Genomic DNA, 15,398 nt, shown 5'->3' with positions numbered 1-15,398 from the left:
AAGCAATGCCCCCCCCCCCCCCCCCCCCCCCCCACCGTTGCCTTTGAAGTGCCGCTACGAACAACAAAGATCATTGGTGCCATTAAACATTTTATTGACATTGTCCCCCCCCTCCATTCACTTCTATGTGATTCTACCGTACAACAAATGTTGAATCAAATAACAATAACTACAAAGAAAGGGAGCAGTCACAAAGTAGGCCTTATAATGTCAACTTTGCTTTTAAAAATTTCAGTTCCGATTGCTTGGAGGATTTTTGAGGCCCACAAGCGTTTGCGCTGCCGCCTGCCCCACGACATTCTCGCTCTCTCTTTGCAAACGTTTGGGGGTATTTTTTAAAGGACATCTGAATCTATTTCACGCCTTGGTTGTTTTGAGACATACTGTACCGTTTTGTCCAAGCAAATCCTGGCTGAGAGACGGGATTTGGGTGTTTTGCAGCAGGACGCCTCCATTTTTTCATTGCCATCAATAACGTCACATTCAACTTTTCCTTGATCGTGCTGCATTATGCAATTGGATGAGTTTTCGTGTTTTTTTGCACAACAAACAACAAATAAATAAATACAAAGGCGACGCCCCTGCATCCGCGCAATGACTCAATATGCTAATTGGTCAACAAGCATAAACAAGATCACATCCGTAGTAGAGAGAGAAGAAGAAGAATCCAATTGTCCAAGTTGTCCTGAAAGTTGCGGCATTGTTTTGGAATTTGCCTCCTTGGGGTTGCCAAACGGGCTGGAAGTCGGTGAGACGGGGGAGGAAAAAAAAAGAAGAAGAAGAAGAAGTGTTTTTGAGCAGACGCGGAACCAGGAAGTGCGATTTGAATCTAGCTCTACAACAAATCCAAAGAGAAGGTGGAACCAACCCAGCTGGAGTCCAGATCTGACTGACGCAATGAACAATTTAGCAGATTGTGCACGTTTTTGACTTCCCGTCACCGCCACCAGCTAAGCAGAAAAAACAAGACAGAAAGAAGCATTTGGGAAAGCGCCAGAAGAATGACGATTCTTGGATTTCTTTCAAGGATGGATTCTTTGATTTCGGGGCCTTTTCATTCCATTTATCATGCTACATGAGGGGGATGTGAATTGAATGTAAACCCACAGGGCGCCAACCTTTGCATTCCTAACTAGCAAAGTTAACGGGGATATCTGCGCACGCACGCACCAAGAATCTTTCTTTTGGAAAAAAAACAATAAATAAATAGGCACCTCTGCGCGCTTCCTCCTCCTCCAGTTTCTTCTTCTCGTCCTCGATGGCCTTCATCTTGGCGTTGTAGACCTCGGCCTGCTCGTTCCAGTGGGCGCGGTTGTTGTTGAGGCCGTCAAACATGGGCGTGATCTCCTTGTGGAAGCGGGAAAACTCCTGGCCACACAAACGAGCGCCATTGGCTTTGTCCCAATACTTTTGGCCACTTTTTCAGGACGGCCTTCTCATTACCTTGTAGACAAAGGAGCAGACAAAGTCGATGAAGCCGCACTGCATCTTGGGTAGCTGGTCGGCGCAGTTCCTGTCCATCATGGGCTGCAAATGACCAAGAAGCCGATTTTAGCGGGGAGGAAAAAGACAAAGCAAAAAGGCCAGCGGGGAAAAAAAAAAAAAAAAAAAAATCGGGCACCGACAATTGGTTGCTGATCCAAAACGGATTTCTCCAAGTCTCCTTGCTCCCAGAATTCCGCGGCGACCATCAGAGCCACCTGGAAAGCCGGCCAAGATGGCGCGACAAAGAACGTGAGTGGAATGCGATGGCGAGGGAAGCCCGGGCGCGCCGCCGCTTGACAAACGCTTCATCGAATGGCGCCGACAAGCCGCACCCACCTTGCTCTGCACTTCCCACGGCTTGGTGATGGCGGAGAGGTCGCAGCCGGTCATCATCATGGCCCTGAAGACAGAAAAAGGAGGGAAATACGCCGCGCCTCAAAGGAGAAGAGAAGCGTGCCTCGCGGCCCCTCGCGACCCCTCGCGGCCCCTCGCGGCCCCTCGCGGCCCCGCCTTACGCCTTACATGACAATCTCCTTTCTGGTGGGGTTGTTGGAGACAAAGGACGTGGCCTCCTTTTCATCCGTCATGGGCTCGGTGGCGTTCACGATGTTTTGGAACATGGTCCTCTTTCTGCGGGGCCGACGGCAAAGACAAAGCGTTGGGGAAAAGTTGGCGAGGTGGAGCCACGCGTCCCGTAACGCACTTGAAGTAGAGCGCCAAGTCGGTGGCGATGATGCAGACGTCAAACAGGTGCTGCACCGTCTCAAACTGCCGCTTCTGAAGGTTGCAGAAGATGTTCAACGTCTGCAAAAAAGCAAAGCCAAGAAGGCGCCCGTCAAACGGGGCCGCGGGCGGGGCGGCCACGCCCGCGGCGCCGGCGCCCTCCCGCCACCTCCTCGGCCATCAGGGTCTTGCTGTACTCCAAGTGGTGCCTCTCCATGATGGACGAGCCGTGAAGTTTGGCCAGGGGGGACGTGCTCCTGCAGGGGAGGGACCAGAAAAAAAAGGCCAATGGCAACGCAAAGGGGCGGCGGCGCCCGCGGCGGCTCGGCACTCGCTTGGTCTGGTAGAGGTTGTTGGTGCCCCTGTGGTCGATGTCGTGGCAGAAAGCGGCGGCCACCATGGCAAAGGCATCCAGGTCCGAGTAGTACTTTCGCAGCTTCCCCGTCTGCAGGAGGACGACGACCCGTTCAGACGCGCCCGACGGCGGCAAACGGCGGCGTTACCTGGAGCAGGCAGAACATGGTGTGGCCCACGTTGAAGCCGTGCCGCCAGTTGTGGTAGGTGATGGAGCGGTAGCCCTTTCGCACCGTGTACATCCAGCGGGTCAGCGTCTGAAGGAGGTCGCGGGTCAAGTGGCGGCGGCGGCGGCGAGGGCAAACGCGGGCGGGCGGGCGTGCGCGGCGGGGCGGGCTCACCTCTGCCGGAACTTTGAACTTCTCCACCACGCCCAGCTCAAAGAACATGCGGATGCCGGCCTTGATCAGGTCAAACTCCGACACGGGGAAGTCGCTGAAGGCGAAGGAGTACAAGTTCTCGCCGTTGACATTGTCGGCCGTTGGGCACGTGGCTCTCTGCAACGCCAAAAACGCCACCAATCGACATCGCCCTTGAAAAACGCAAGGTGGCGCTCTTACCAAAAGTTTGTACATCTCCTTCTGGTCGCAGTCCTCTGGATCGCAGCTGAACTTTTCTTTGGTGTTCTGCAAAGCAACACGTGGAGACCGAAGTTAGCGGATGGCGGGTGAACCCAAGGACGGACGGACGGACGGCGCTGACCAGGATGGACTGCAGCTCGTCGGTGGTGCACCTGGTCTGGTACATGAGCATCTCCTGGGCGATGTCCTTCCTGTGCTCCATGTGGTTGAGTTTGTCGTAGGTGTCGCAGTTGAGCACCGACCAGCCCAGGAATTGGGTCAGCGCCTGCGCAGCGCCAAGCGTCAGGGACAAGAACCCCCTTTGCCCCCCCGCTTGATGCGACCCACCTCAGTGATCTGCTCATCGTATTCGTCAAAGGGCTTCCCGTCTTTGCGGTTGAAGAAAGTGGCGATGCCCACGATTTCCTCCTTCTTGTTGACGATGGGAAGCGACAAGACGTTCTTGATGACGAAACCCGTCTCGTCCACTGCTTCTTTCTGGGGGGGAGGGGCAATTACTCGCATAGCGCGTCCCGACACTGCTCATGACCCTGAGCCGCACCCAAAACCAAAAACCATTGTTCAAGCGCCAGCGCTACAGCGCCATCTACCGGCAAGGAGGACCCGCTCCCTTTTTTGTCGAGTCTGGGCTGCACCTAAAACCACTGAGTAGCTCAAAGTCAGCCGGCCCGGTCGGGGCCCGCCGCCCGTTCCTTTGCTAATGCGCACCTGAAACGTGAAGTAGTCGTCTGCCGCCACGTTCATCATGTTGCAAATCTGAAGGACAAAAGCAACGTTTTGTGGCCATTTTCAATCTGACGCTAGGTGGCGTCTCCTCGGCGGCGGGACCTACAAAGCCGTTCTCCGCCACGTAGGAGGGAAGGCCGCTCACCAAAGCCCAATGGTCGGCGGGGGGAGCGCTGGCGAGGAAGAAGAAGAAGAAGAAGAAGAAGAAACGGGGCAACTTAGCACCGCGGCCCGAAATAGCCGCATTGCAAATGGCCGATGGCACTCACGGGATGACTTTAATTTCCTCCTTGCCCTCCAGGAGGTAGTCGATGATCTTGTAAAAGATGATCTCCTGCGGTATTTTGAAGGGGAGGGGGGGAGGGTATGAATAGAAGAGCAGGCGGACAAAGAGAAGCCTTTGGCGCGGCGGAGGCGACTCGGGTACCCTTCCGTCCGGAGTTTTGGGGCCTTTGTACGGCTCCACGTCGCCCAGTTTCACCGGCCATTCGTCGTAGAATTCCTAACGGAGGCAAATTGATGGACGCGGTTGAGTTGATGGTCCAAAAGGCAAGCGGCGGCGTGCTCTTTCTTGGGTCTTGGCCACCAACCTTCTCCTTGGTCATGTCCAGGAGGCCCACCGAGTAGCGTTCGCAGTTCAGGTAGACCCTCACCGTGTAAAGAGCTTTGTGGAACTGCCGCTCAATGTCCGTCAACTCTTCGAAAACTTTGCTGGCAGACCACAGCAGCACCTGGACGCAAATCAATCAATGGCGGACGCGCTGCCGCCATTCCGGGCCGGCTTACCTGACTCCTGCGGGACTCCACGTTGAACATGTAGCTGGTGTGGTGCTGCAGGGCCATGACTTGCGCAAAGGTCATGTACTTGTGGAAGAGCTGCGGGAAAAGCACGTCAGAGTCGGCGCACGCCAGCGAGGGCGCCGGCGCCACGGCGTTACCGCTTCGTCCTCGGCCGTGAAGTGGGCCGCGCCGATCTTGTTGAGCGCCACCACCACCCCCAGGCACTCTTTGTCCGCCACCAGCGGGTAGCTCAGCATGCACTTGGTCTTGTAGCCCGTCTGCTTGTCCACAAAGTCGCAGAATTTTTTGTTCTGCGGAAGAGGAGGGACGGGGGCCGACACTTGAGACGGGCCGGCGGCGGCGCCGGAGCGCGAGACCCTCGCGAAACCCCCCCCCCCTCACCTGCGAGACGTCAGGGACGTTTTGGGGCTTCTTGGAGGAGGCGGTGAAGCCCACGATGCCCATGTCCAGCGGGAAGACGATCTCGGTCTGGGGGTGCACCAGGTTGCTTTGGTACTCGGAGGTGGGGGTGACGTCGAAGAGGGAGGTGGCCAGCTCGGGGATGCCGTTGCGGGACCGGCACAGGTAGAAGCTGACCCGGTCGGCCTGCAGCAGGAGCGCCAGGCGCCGCAGCACCTTGTGCAGCGACTCCTCCAGCGGGCCCTGCGTCCGCAGGGCCCCCACCAGCTCAAAGACGACGGCCGCCTCCTGCACGGCGTCCGCCTCCTTGAAGGAGGCGGCGTCCTTCACCTGCACGGCGCCCGAGAAGGCGGCGCTCAGGGCCTCGGCCCGCACCTTCTTGTCAAAATAGTCTTTGGCGAACTGCGGGTTGTTGTCCAGGTATTTCTCCACGCTGTCCTTGTCCGCCATTTTCTGCCGTCGGGGAAGCGAGCGCAAAGCGGCAAAGACCAACGAGCCCTAGCGGGGCCGACGCATCCTACTCGGCGGCGCCCGGCGGGAGTCACTGAGGGCGACGCGGCGAGGCTTACAGGCTGAAAGGATCAACCTGGACGCTAATTAAGCTGACGTCACGCCATTCAAAGCCCCGCTCGCTCTAAGCGTCCTTAACCCCGCCAAATCCCGCCATTGGAGATCCGGCCGCGGGGACCAAAGGCGGCGCAGAGCGCCTCGTCGAGTTTTAATGGCTCTCCGGCGGCCATTGTTCACGGCGGCGCGGCCTCCCGCATGGAACAGAGTCACAGTCGAACTTTCAATTGGGGCGGGGGGTGTCCGAGACCTCAACAAGATGGCCACCGATCGCCCCGCGTTAGCCACTTTCTCTTTCTTTGTTAGCTCAGCGGGCGGAGATTAGGGCGCGCTTCCCCGACGCAGACTAAATCGAACGCCTTGGAATGGAAGAGACAAAGATTGGCCGCGACGGACGCAATCCGAAGCCCCCCCCCCCCCCCAAAAAAAATCATGCTAATTCATCACAATTCATCCAAAAGTTTTGCCTTCAGCATTCATCGCCCAAAGGTCAGCCAAGCACGCGAGGGCCAAAAGCCGTCACACTGACAGAAAACAAAATCTAGAGCCCAAATGCCATTTCGGAACAGGGAGGCGTGTTGGGGGGAAGGTGTGTGTGTGTGGGGCGGGGGGGGGGTCACAATGTTGCAGACCTTTTGAAAAAACAACGACAAGTCTCCAATGCAAAGCGTGATGAACTCCCAAAAGGATGGCCGCCAAGTCCATACATTCAATTGCATCATGTCCTCGTTTGCAATTGCGAAAGGCGGCACTGTTGCAAAACATTCCAAAAGGAGGTCGGCCGGCCGGCCGGCACGTGGTTTCATCATTTCAGCACGCAACAAGGCTAAACAGGTCTTTCTCGCGGTCGATGACACGTCAAATGCGCCGGGGAGGGGGCGCCGAGTTTGACCTTTGACATACAGTACATGTTGTTTTTGTGAGCCCCGGCCAATTCCGTATCACCCCCTCGCAGGAGCTTTGTAACAGAATGTTTGGAAAATCAATAGTGGACGGGACGCGCCTGCCGGGGCTCCTCCCCCGAAATGTTTTCGGAACGAGGGAAACACGTGCGGCCTCAAACTTTGGTCCAATGGGGGCCGGTCCGCGGGAGCGGTTGCGCAACGGCGGCCGAGAGCACAAAAGCCCCTCGGCGCCCCGGCCGCCGACTTCCAAGCGCCGCGGTACGTCTTGGCCCCCCCTCGCATCGCCTCACTCGGACGCAGACCGACGACCCCCGTTTGGAAGCAGAATGCTGCGATACGCCGCGTGCCTCTGCTTCCTGGCCCTGGTTCGGGCGCAGGACTGCCAAGTGGCCAACTTTCCCGTGGTGCAGAATTTCGACAGGAACAGGGTGAGTGGCGGCCGGCGGGCGACGGGAATCGGCCCCGGACGCGGCGGGTGACCCCTTTTGTCCGCAGTACGCAGGCACCTGGTACGCCGTGGCCAAGAAGGACCCGGAAGGTTTGTTCCTCATCGACGACATCGTGGCCGAGTTCATGGTGGCGTACGACGGCACCATGACGGCCACGGCGCAGGGCAGAGTCAACATCCTCAAGTGAGGAGGGGGGAGGGCGAGGGTCCGCCGCCCCGACCGCGTCTCACGTCCTTCTGCCTTAGCAACTGGAACACCTGCGCCCACATGCTGGCCACCTTTGAGGAAACGGGCGAGCCCGCCAAATTCCGGATGAGATATTGGGGGGCCGCCGCATACCTGCAGACCGGCAGTAAGTTGACCGCCCTCGTCCCATCCAATCACGAGGCGGATAAGGCCAACGTTGCGGACCCCTGCCTTTTGCTCGACCGTGACCTTTGACCCCCCCCCCCCCCCCTCGCAGATGACAACCACTGGGTGATCGACACGGACTACGACAACTACGCCGTCCATTACTCGTGCCGCCTGCTGGACGAGGACGGCACCTGCCTGGACAGCTACTCCTTCATCTTCTCGCGTCACGCCGCGGGCCTGCGGGCCGAGGACCAGCTCAAGGTCACCCAGAAGAAGCGAGAACTCTGCCTGCTGGGCAAATACCGACGCGTCCCGCACAACGGTGAGTGGGCGGGAAGCGGGCGAGCGCTTCAGGGGGGGTCTTGACGCTCCGCTTTTGCGTGTCACAGGGTTCTGCGTGGCCAACAGCCAATCGCCGCCCCCCCAGGAAGTGGCTTAGTGACGCAGACACCCCCCCCCCCCCCCCCGCCTTTGGCTTGACAGGCGCCAAGCGCAAAACGGCGTTGGCCATTTCTGATGTTCAGGTTGTCCTTCCACTTTGGTCCCCGTTTGCGCCGACGGATGCGCGGGAAGCGGGTCCACTTTTGACAACGTGAGCAAATCCTGCATGTTTCCAAGTGGGGGGGAAACAACAACAACAACAACAACAACAACAACCAGCAGCAGCAGCAGCGGGTTTCCGCCATCCCTCGTTTGTTTACAAGCAGACTTTCTTCCTAATCCTTCACGGACGGACGACAACTTGGTAATTGCGCATTTTATTCGACGTACTTGATGTTTTTGTGCAATAAAACATGGCTCCTGCTGCCTCTGTTGACTTTTGAGCACGCTTCGAGGCGCAAATGAGAAATTTTGTCTTTGGACTGATTTGTTGGGGTTGCCATGGAAACAAGGAGGACAGAACCAAAAAAAGCCCCGAGAGATCCTTTCACCTTTTTATTGCGCAAGCGGCCAGCAGTACAGTGGGCACAAAAACCTGACGGGATGACGCCCTCAAACAATAAAAAGCCCCCAAAATCCCATTGGCAAAGGGCGGGGGGGTCGAAGGCCACCCGAGACGCCTTTCGCCCCGGCGAGCGGACTAAGCCGCTGCCTTAAATAGCCGAGGGCAGGGAATTAACTCCACCCAATCTGGTGGCGGCCTCAACGTGGGGGGGGGGGGTTTAAAAAATAGATCCATTAAAAAAGTGGCCGCCGCAGGCAAAGGTCGCTCGCACCATGATCGCGAAAACGAGAGCAACGTGGCGGAAATCAGAAACTTCAAAATGGCCACAGCAGGCTGGAGTGCGTTGCAAAGTCACGCCCCCCCCCAAGATAGGTTGTTAAAAAGGTTCACCGCAAAGAAGAAAAAGCCCATCGCAAAGGGCCAAAAAGGGCCAAAAGGGGCAAAAAGTGCCGCTCCCCGTCGGATGATCCATTGAAAAAGCAAAAGTCCCGCCCCTCCCCCCTCCCCCCGCGCGTCAATCAAGAGCCACCTCAAGCCAAGCAGAAGTCGATGTGGGCCAGCAGGTCGCGGTGGCGGCTGGTGGGGTAGTGAGCTCGGCAGCGAGGGCACTCCAGGAAGCTCTCGTCCAGGAAGCCGAGCGCCTGGCGGGGCGACGCGGGCGACGCGGGCGAGCGGGCCGCGTCCGCATCCGCGCAACGCCCGTCGGTCCGCTTCTGCTCGAGCGACAGAAAGGGGCCGGCCGAAAGGTGAGCGGGCGGGCGGGCGGGCGACGCGCCGGCGCTCGGGAGGGCGGGTGTACTTACGGGCGACTCCAGCTGGGCGATCTGATCGCGCGCCTTGCGGAACTCCTTCAGCACTTTGTGGAGCTGCTGCTGGACGCTTTGGCGCTCCAGCTTCTCCTTCTCAAAGTCTTGGACGGACAGCTGGACCTTGGGGACGGAAGCCACCGGAACGACAAATGAGGTCTCGAGGCCTCTCGAAAAGCAGCGTCCTCGCGACCGATTGTGACTGTCGATCCGTTTGGTGACATTTGTGGCTCCTGTTTTTCTCCCGAAGCCGGACGCCGAGGTGCGTGCGCCGTTTGTTACCTGTCGCTCCAGCGCGGCGATCCTCCTCTGCTCCTCGTTTTGTCCCAGGAGGGACTTTTGCAGCACGTCGACCTGTTGGAGCAGAGCCCACGCGTCACTTCCCGTCGAGGCCTCTGGAAAAAGGGCGATGCGGGCGGAGGTCGTGACCTGGAGCACAAGCCGCCCAGACCTCTCCTTCTCCTCCTCCAGTCTGAGCCGGAGGCTCTCCAATTCAGCTGCCATCCCGTCGGCCGGCTCCGACGCCGGCCGCTTCTCCTCCCGGCAAAGGGCCCGCCTGGGTGGGGAAAGCGGGCAAAGAGGGTGAGGGGCCGAGCGCCTGCGCCCGGGCGGCGGACGGGGTCGGCTCACCTGCCGCCGAGCCGCTCCGCCTGCAGCTGCAGCCGGACCTCCGCCAGCTCTTCGGCTTTCCGCTCGCAGTCGGCGCGCATGGCCGACAGGCGGTGGCCTTCGTCGTCCAGGAGGCGGCGCGCGGCGGCGCTCTCCTCCTGCAGCCGGGCGGCGCGCTCCGTCTCCGAACGCAGCGCCGCCTGACATTTCAGCAGCTGCTCCTGCTGCTGCTCCTCCTCCTTCGAGAGGAGCTCGCGCCGCTCCTCCTCCCGCCCGCCGCCTTTGGGCTCGTCCGGTTCTCGCTCGCAGCGGCTCAGCCGTTGCTCCAGTTGCTGCGAGCGGGCCAGGACGGAGCGCACAAAGGCCTCTCGCTGCTGGTCGTACGCCAGCCACTGCCGGTTCTTCTCCAGGGCCTGCCGGACCGGAGACGGACGGGTGGCACCTCAACTTCGCTTTGCCGGCCCCTGGGGGGCTTGGGGGGGGTACTCACGTCCCTCAGCTGATCCTGCGCCAAGGCCAAGTCCCCGCAGGGCGCCGCTCCGTTCTAAGCACACCGAGTCCAAAAGAAGCGCAAAATGAGAAGGGAGGCCTTTTCACCGCAAAAGCCTCCATTGGTGGAGGCAGTCACAATTCAGAACAGGACAAACAGCGCCGTCTTGAGGTCGGAGCTAGGAGTGCACCCACCCTTGCTCTTCAATGAATTTGGGATCTTCGTCTTGATCGCAAATTGTCAGAGAATCAGTCAAATAAACACGTGGTTTTGTTTTTTTTTTTTTTTTTGGGGGGGGGGGGCAGGCGTTAGTAGCCTGTCGGGAATTTTCACGTCCATGCGGGAATCACGCACCGACGCTGCCACTGTCACGGCTTTTCCAAGCAGAAATGCTTCAAATGACAAGACCCGCTGGCTGAAGCGCCGCCTGACGAGTCATCAACATGGAAATTGCTCGCATCCAAACTCATCTTCACGTTATCAATTCAGAAAAAAACAACAACCCTGCAGTTCACCTGTACAGAAACAAGAGTGGCTCATTGTGCTTTTTTGCCAAGTGGCTGCCTTTACAGCAGCGCCTGTATTTTTGTTTTTTTTTTCTACTTCTTCCTTTCCTTTTTCCTCTTCACTTTGCTGCTTCTAATAAAGGCTAATGCGATCCAATTGAAACCCTGCAAAAGTATTCCCGAAGTCATAAAAGGATGAGCGTACCGTCGCCGCCGCCTGCGTCTCCAGGGTCTGACAGCGGGCGGACGCGGTGGCCAGCTTGTTCTTGAGGTTCTCCGTTTCCTGGGAGAGATTGTGGACGCGGAGGTCCATCTGCTCGGCGTCCTTGCGCCGCTGCTCCAGCTGGGCCTGCAGCGCCGCCACCACCTGAGGACGGGCGACACGTCGCCGGACGCCGTCACCGATCTGCCGCACGCCGCTGCTCATTCGAGGCGAATACGGATTGGCCGCAGCTTCGGTTTCTCCGTTTGCGCCAGTACGTGCCTCTCCCCCTTTGGCGGCCAGCTGTCGCCTCACGCTTTCCAACTCTTGCTCCTTGACCAGCAACTGTCGATCGTGCCTCTGGCGAAGCGTCTCCAGCGAAACGATCCTCTGCAAAACACGACAAGGCGGAATGGGGAGATGCGAGCGGGCCGCCCCGAGGCCATTTTTTGCCCGGTCGCCTCCTCACTTCGAGCAGCTTGCTTTTGTCGGCGTCGGGCGGCCCGATGTGTCGTTTGGCCAGCTCGTCCACCTTCCTCCGCAGGTGGCCGTTCTCCTTCCTGAGGCGCTCCACTTCCGCCTCGGCTTTGGAGGCAGAGCTGCTGGATTTGAAGCCCAGTTTGGCGACGAAGGTGTCCTTCGCCCCTTTGGACGTCATGGCGCTTCTCCCTTTTACTTCCTGGAAACGGAGAGAGGATAGCATGTATGCGCTTCGTGCAAGCCTTGCCATTCGCGGCGCCCTTTAACAACAATCATGTCAGGACGTATCGCGAAGACGAGCTTTCGAATAGCAAACTAAAAATACATTCACGGCGTCTTTGGTCGTTTGACAATTTGGCGTATTCCTTTCCTTCCCTATTTAAAAGCCAAATAAATACGCGAGCCGTCCGAACCAGCCGGCATCGATCGTGAATGAGTCTGAAAGTAATCGTTGCACGAGCATCGCTTCAAACCTCCGCCTTGCACTTTAATAGTACACGCGACGCCAAACGGCGCTTTGTTATTCTTTTCAACGTAAACAGACTCACGCAAGAGGAGAAGAGCGTCCTTTTTTCCTCCGTGCGCCCCAACAGTCCGCCGATGCGTTTTTTTTTTTCTTCCTTCAACGATTTGAATTACAGCGCCGCGCGTCACTTCCGCAAAGAGGGGAGGGTGCGTTTGTTTCCCTTTCGAGGGTGACGTCGCTCGGTGCATACTTTCCGCCCTTTACACGGCCATCATTTTAGATTTTGAACGAAAAAATGTTTAATAAATCACATTTCCTTTCTTTTGTTTTCAAGAACGCGAACACCAGGTCTTATTTGGTTCGAATAACGTCTCCCGCCGTTGCCACCGACCCGACCGGGACGGCGACCGCAGAGAATGAAGCGCGCCTGCACCCGGGCCGAGGCTGTCGAACTCGACGGGCTGGTTCCTGTCGGGCTCTCAATTCTGTCACTCTCATTGTTATTTTATGAAAGTTCACCAATGCGGTCCTAAGAAATTCCAGATTATGACGACAACATTTCCTATTGCGTAGCAACACACGTCTTTTAAACAGCTTCTTCCCCCAAGCCATTAACTCTTTGAACTCTTTCAACAGTAGCCAAAATGGAACTGTATAGTGCCAGTTAGCAGTTTTTTTTTGACAACGATACTAGTGCAGCGTGTTCTACCGGAAACAAATTCCTTGTGTGTTCTACATACTTGGCAATAAAGATGATTCTGATTCTGATTCTGATTCGTTCTTACAGAAGAATAAATTGTCGCACGCGCCGCGGGTTAGGCAAACGCGACCGGGTCATTGTTTTCGTTCGCTCTTACGCCCGCAAACTTTACATTGTTGGCAAACAAACGATGCGTACGAGAGCGTACGCTTGTGAATTAGATGTTAAAAGTTGCCTCTTTTTCTGCCAGTCGGCGCAACAAAAACCTCGCCAGAAGCACAAAGGCAAATGTTATTAGCCTTGCAGCTGCTACAATTGATTGTCGACCGTAAATGAAGGACAACGAGAAGGGAGGAGGCAACCAGGCTATTTTCGCCCTTTAATTTGGATCATCGACTAAGCCATAACTGGTCAAAATGGCCCCTCCAAAAAGCCGCGCATGCCAATGAGGTGAGAAACGCGCTCTTGGATGCCACTCGATTGGAGTGAAATGATATGTTTTTCCCCTTACATTAAAAAAAGGCGGAAGGCAACACACGGAAGGAGGCTGGCGGGCGGGCGGTTTGCGGCCTCATTACGGGGAGAATAAGTTGCAGACGCTCTGGTCATTATTGTGCGCGCAAGGAACCATTTGTGTCCAACAAATGCTCACGGCCCATCTGTTGGCGTTGTCTCCTTTCAGTGTAAAAGCCTGTTGTTGTCTTTGTCTCTTTCCATCTTTCTCATTCTGTGGCTACGGTCCACGCTGGCCGCTGGAGGGATTCTTTGACCCCGCGAACGGCAGCTGCGATCTGGCCTCCGGGCTCCCGACGGCCAAAGTCATTCAAGTTCACGCGAGCCGAGCCGAGCCGTCAACTTGAACGGGCGATCAGATGAAAGCCTGGGCTTTTTGCGCTTGCGCGCTGCTTCCGGCAGAAAAGATTGGCCTTTGGAAGGCGCGCCATTAGCGACAACCGTGGCCGCTTCCCGATCGGAGGAGGATGTTTGGGATTCCAAAAAAGAGCTCAAGGCTAACGACGGTTCACGTCACGTCCAGCTAGTTTGTTTGCGAAGCTTCTTTCTACCTGTTTATTCTCCGAACGGCAGCACTTCCTAGGAGCGCCCCCCCCCACCCCCCCTCCCCGATTTCTCCCGCCTCATTACACGCCTGAATTGATGGTTGCGTGTCGAAACGCCACTCGCGGTGAGCGTTTTACACACCTCCTGAGAAGTGAGATTTAACGACTCGCCGGGATCATTGGGCGGCGTTTGCGACTCTGCTTTTAACGGCGCAATTATCTTGCAAGTCTGTAATCTGTTGCTTTGCTGAGCGCCTTCAAAGTCGCTTTAAACGGCTCCCGCCTCGCAAGCCCAGAAGATTGAAAGCGTGGCGGCGGACGCGCCCACAAAAGAGGAAACGGAGCCGACGCTTTGAGGGCTTCCCATTAGGCCAGCGCCACACGCTAGCCTTCTTCTTCTTCTTCTTGTGGACCTTCATTCCAATGACGCGACGGTGGCTCAATCAGTCGAGGTCCAACCAATATATGAGGTGACCCTCGCTTCCAAATGTTGGGCCTGCTGTGCTTCCAGTGAGAACATTTTATTGTATTTATTTGAATTGCGATCGTTTCTATCGTCAGACGCAAGTCCACCCGTTCCTTCAATTGTTTGTTTGGATTGTTTTTCAGCATTTTTTTGGACGAGACTGCGCCGAGGGGTGGCGCCTTTTCGCCAGCGCTGTTTTTGACCGATGCGGAACGGTCGCGGCTCGGAATTGAAGCGGATTGACGCGAGACAATCTCTTTTGGTCAATGCACGCGACAGCTTCCTGTTAGCTTTCAACATTTAGCTTGTAGCGGACAACAACAAGAAGGATAAATGACAGGGAGCAAATTGTGACATCGGGGGTGACCCGGATTTGCGACTTACGTGAGACGCCAAGCCTTTGTTTCCAACATGCTTCTGTTTTTGCTTCGTCGTCGTCAAGGTGGCGGCACCTTCGGAGAGAAAGTCAAGTTGAAACGGGGTTGACTGGACCCCCCCCCCCTTCCGGGCCTCCAACAAGCGCAATGGGTCCGACCTGGAGTGTGTCATGGCGGCCTGGTTTCCCAGACGTCGTCGTCTCGTCCTTTTGGTCCTGCAAACAAAAGCATTCCGCCCCAAAATTGACGCTGGGCTCACCCCCCCCCCCCCCCAACTCACTCATCACTGACTTTGCAGAACTCTTCCCGTTGCAACCAGAACATCTGAAATCAGACAAGAAACTTGCAAAATCCCCCCGAACAGACTCGCCTGATTTCAGCGATCAAAGCGTGACAGCTGGCGCTCGGGGAAGGTCCGATGAAAGCAGAGTGCAAAGGAGCCCATGTGTGAGGTCGTGAGGTCGTGAGCAAATCCGTCTGACTCGGCATCCCCGGAGGATGCGGGCGGGGGGGTCTTGACCCGGCAATCAGAGGAGTCAACGCCTCTTGCGGGGGAGCCTCGTCAGCGTGGCTCGCTTTCAGTCAGCGGCTCATTTGCGTCAAGCGAAGGGCCAGCCTTTGCTCTCCCGTTTCCTTTCGTCTCCGCATGCGCTGATGAGAACGGCGCCCCCACTCTCAACCGTGACCCATTTTTTTTTGGGGGGGGGGGGGGGATGAAATCTTGTGTGGGAGAAAATCTTGCCGTCCTCCATCTAATCGTCAGACCATCTGGCGAGACGGGGGGGGGGGCTCTTCATCGGCCCCCTGCCACCTTAACATTCCTCTCACGTTGAGCACTGCACGCTGGCATGAGAGTCGGCGGCGACCTGCTTTGTTGGGACCAAATCCAACACACTTGGCTTGGGGGGGGGGGTGAACGTCATGTCACACACACACACACACACACAC

The 15,398-nt window shown here is 57.0% G+C and overlaps 3 protein-coding genes across 7 annotated transcripts; 1 reads left to right on the top strand and 2 right to left on the bottom strand.

Moving 5' to 3' along the window:
* Positions 1-468: 468 nt before the first annotated feature.
* pde6c (phosphodiesterase 6C, cGMP-specific, cone, alpha prime) lies at positions 469-6,644 on the bottom strand. Of its 2 annotated transcripts, XM_089014933.1 has the most exons (23): positions 5,052-6,639; positions 4,808-4,960; positions 4,656-4,745; positions 4,460-4,600; positions 4,297-4,371; positions 4,139-4,203; positions 3,976-4,042; positions 3,852-3,899; positions 3,471-3,620; positions 3,265-3,408; positions 3,123-3,188; positions 2,904-3,059; positions 2,712-2,819; positions 2,544-2,653; positions 2,378-2,465; positions 2,189-2,289; positions 2,008-2,115; positions 1,822-1,885; positions 1,626-1,700; positions 1,444-1,527; positions 1,215-1,368; positions 869-950; positions 469-738 (listed from the first exon to the last, which is right to left on the bottom strand). In XM_089014933.1, the coding sequence occupies exons 1-22, from the start codon at positions 5,517-5,519 to the stop codon at positions 907-909; spliced, it is 2,559 nt and encodes an 852-aa protein (XP_088871059.1). In that variant the 5' UTR covers positions 5,520-6,639; the 3' UTR covers positions 469-738; positions 869-906. The 2 variants fall into 2 exon arrangements, with proteins under 2 accessions (XP_088871059.1, XP_088871058.1); XM_089014932.1 differs by having other exon boundaries at positions 2,378-2,653; positions 2,712-3,059; positions 5,052-6,644.
* A 125-nt stretch (positions 6,645-6,769) lies between these two features.
* rbp4 (retinol binding protein 4, plasma) lies at positions 6,770-7,973 on the top strand. The gene is made up of 5 exons (XM_089014984.1): positions 6,770-6,969; positions 7,037-7,173; positions 7,236-7,342; positions 7,454-7,666; positions 7,734-7,973. The coding sequence occupies exons 1-5, from the start codon at positions 6,868-6,870 to the stop codon at positions 7,781-7,783; spliced, it is 609 nt and encodes a 202-aa protein (XP_088871110.1). The 5' UTR covers positions 6,770-6,867; the 3' UTR covers positions 7,784-7,973.
* Positions 7,974-8,267: 294 nt separating this feature from the next.
* On the bottom strand, positions 8,268-15,176 carry cep55l (centrosomal protein 55 like). Of its 4 annotated transcripts, none has more exons than XM_089014963.1 (10): positions 14,609-15,176; positions 14,458-14,525; positions 11,373-11,582; positions 11,186-11,293; positions 10,907-11,068; positions 10,196-10,249; positions 9,727-10,118; positions 9,379-9,652; positions 9,094-9,219; positions 8,268-9,003 (listed from the first exon to the last, which is right to left on the bottom strand). In XM_089014963.1, the coding sequence occupies exons 3-10, from the start codon at positions 11,559-11,561 to the stop codon at positions 8,821-8,823; spliced, it is 1,488 nt and encodes a 495-aa protein (XP_088871089.1). In that variant the 5' UTR covers positions 11,562-11,582; positions 14,458-14,525; positions 14,609-15,176; the 3' UTR covers positions 8,268-8,820. The 4 variants fall into 4 exon arrangements, with proteins under 4 accessions (XP_088871089.1, XP_088871087.1, XP_088871086.1 ...); XM_089014961.1 differs by having other exon boundaries at positions 9,379-9,450; positions 9,526-9,652; positions 14,458-15,174; XM_089014960.1 differs by having other exon boundaries at positions 14,458-15,176.
* Positions 15,177-15,398: the final 222 nt, after the last annotated feature.

The sequence above is a fragment of the Hippocampus bargibanti genome, linkage group LG15 (assembly GCF_051943395.1).
Source record: "Hippocampus bargibanti isolate YZ-2025 linkage group LG15, ASM5194339v1, whole genome shotgun sequence".
In the NCBI taxonomy this organism is placed as follows: Eukaryota; Metazoa; Chordata; class Actinopteri; order Syngnathiformes; family Syngnathidae; genus Hippocampus; species Hippocampus bargibanti.
This window is presented reverse-complemented; position numbering and strand designations above follow the sequence as displayed.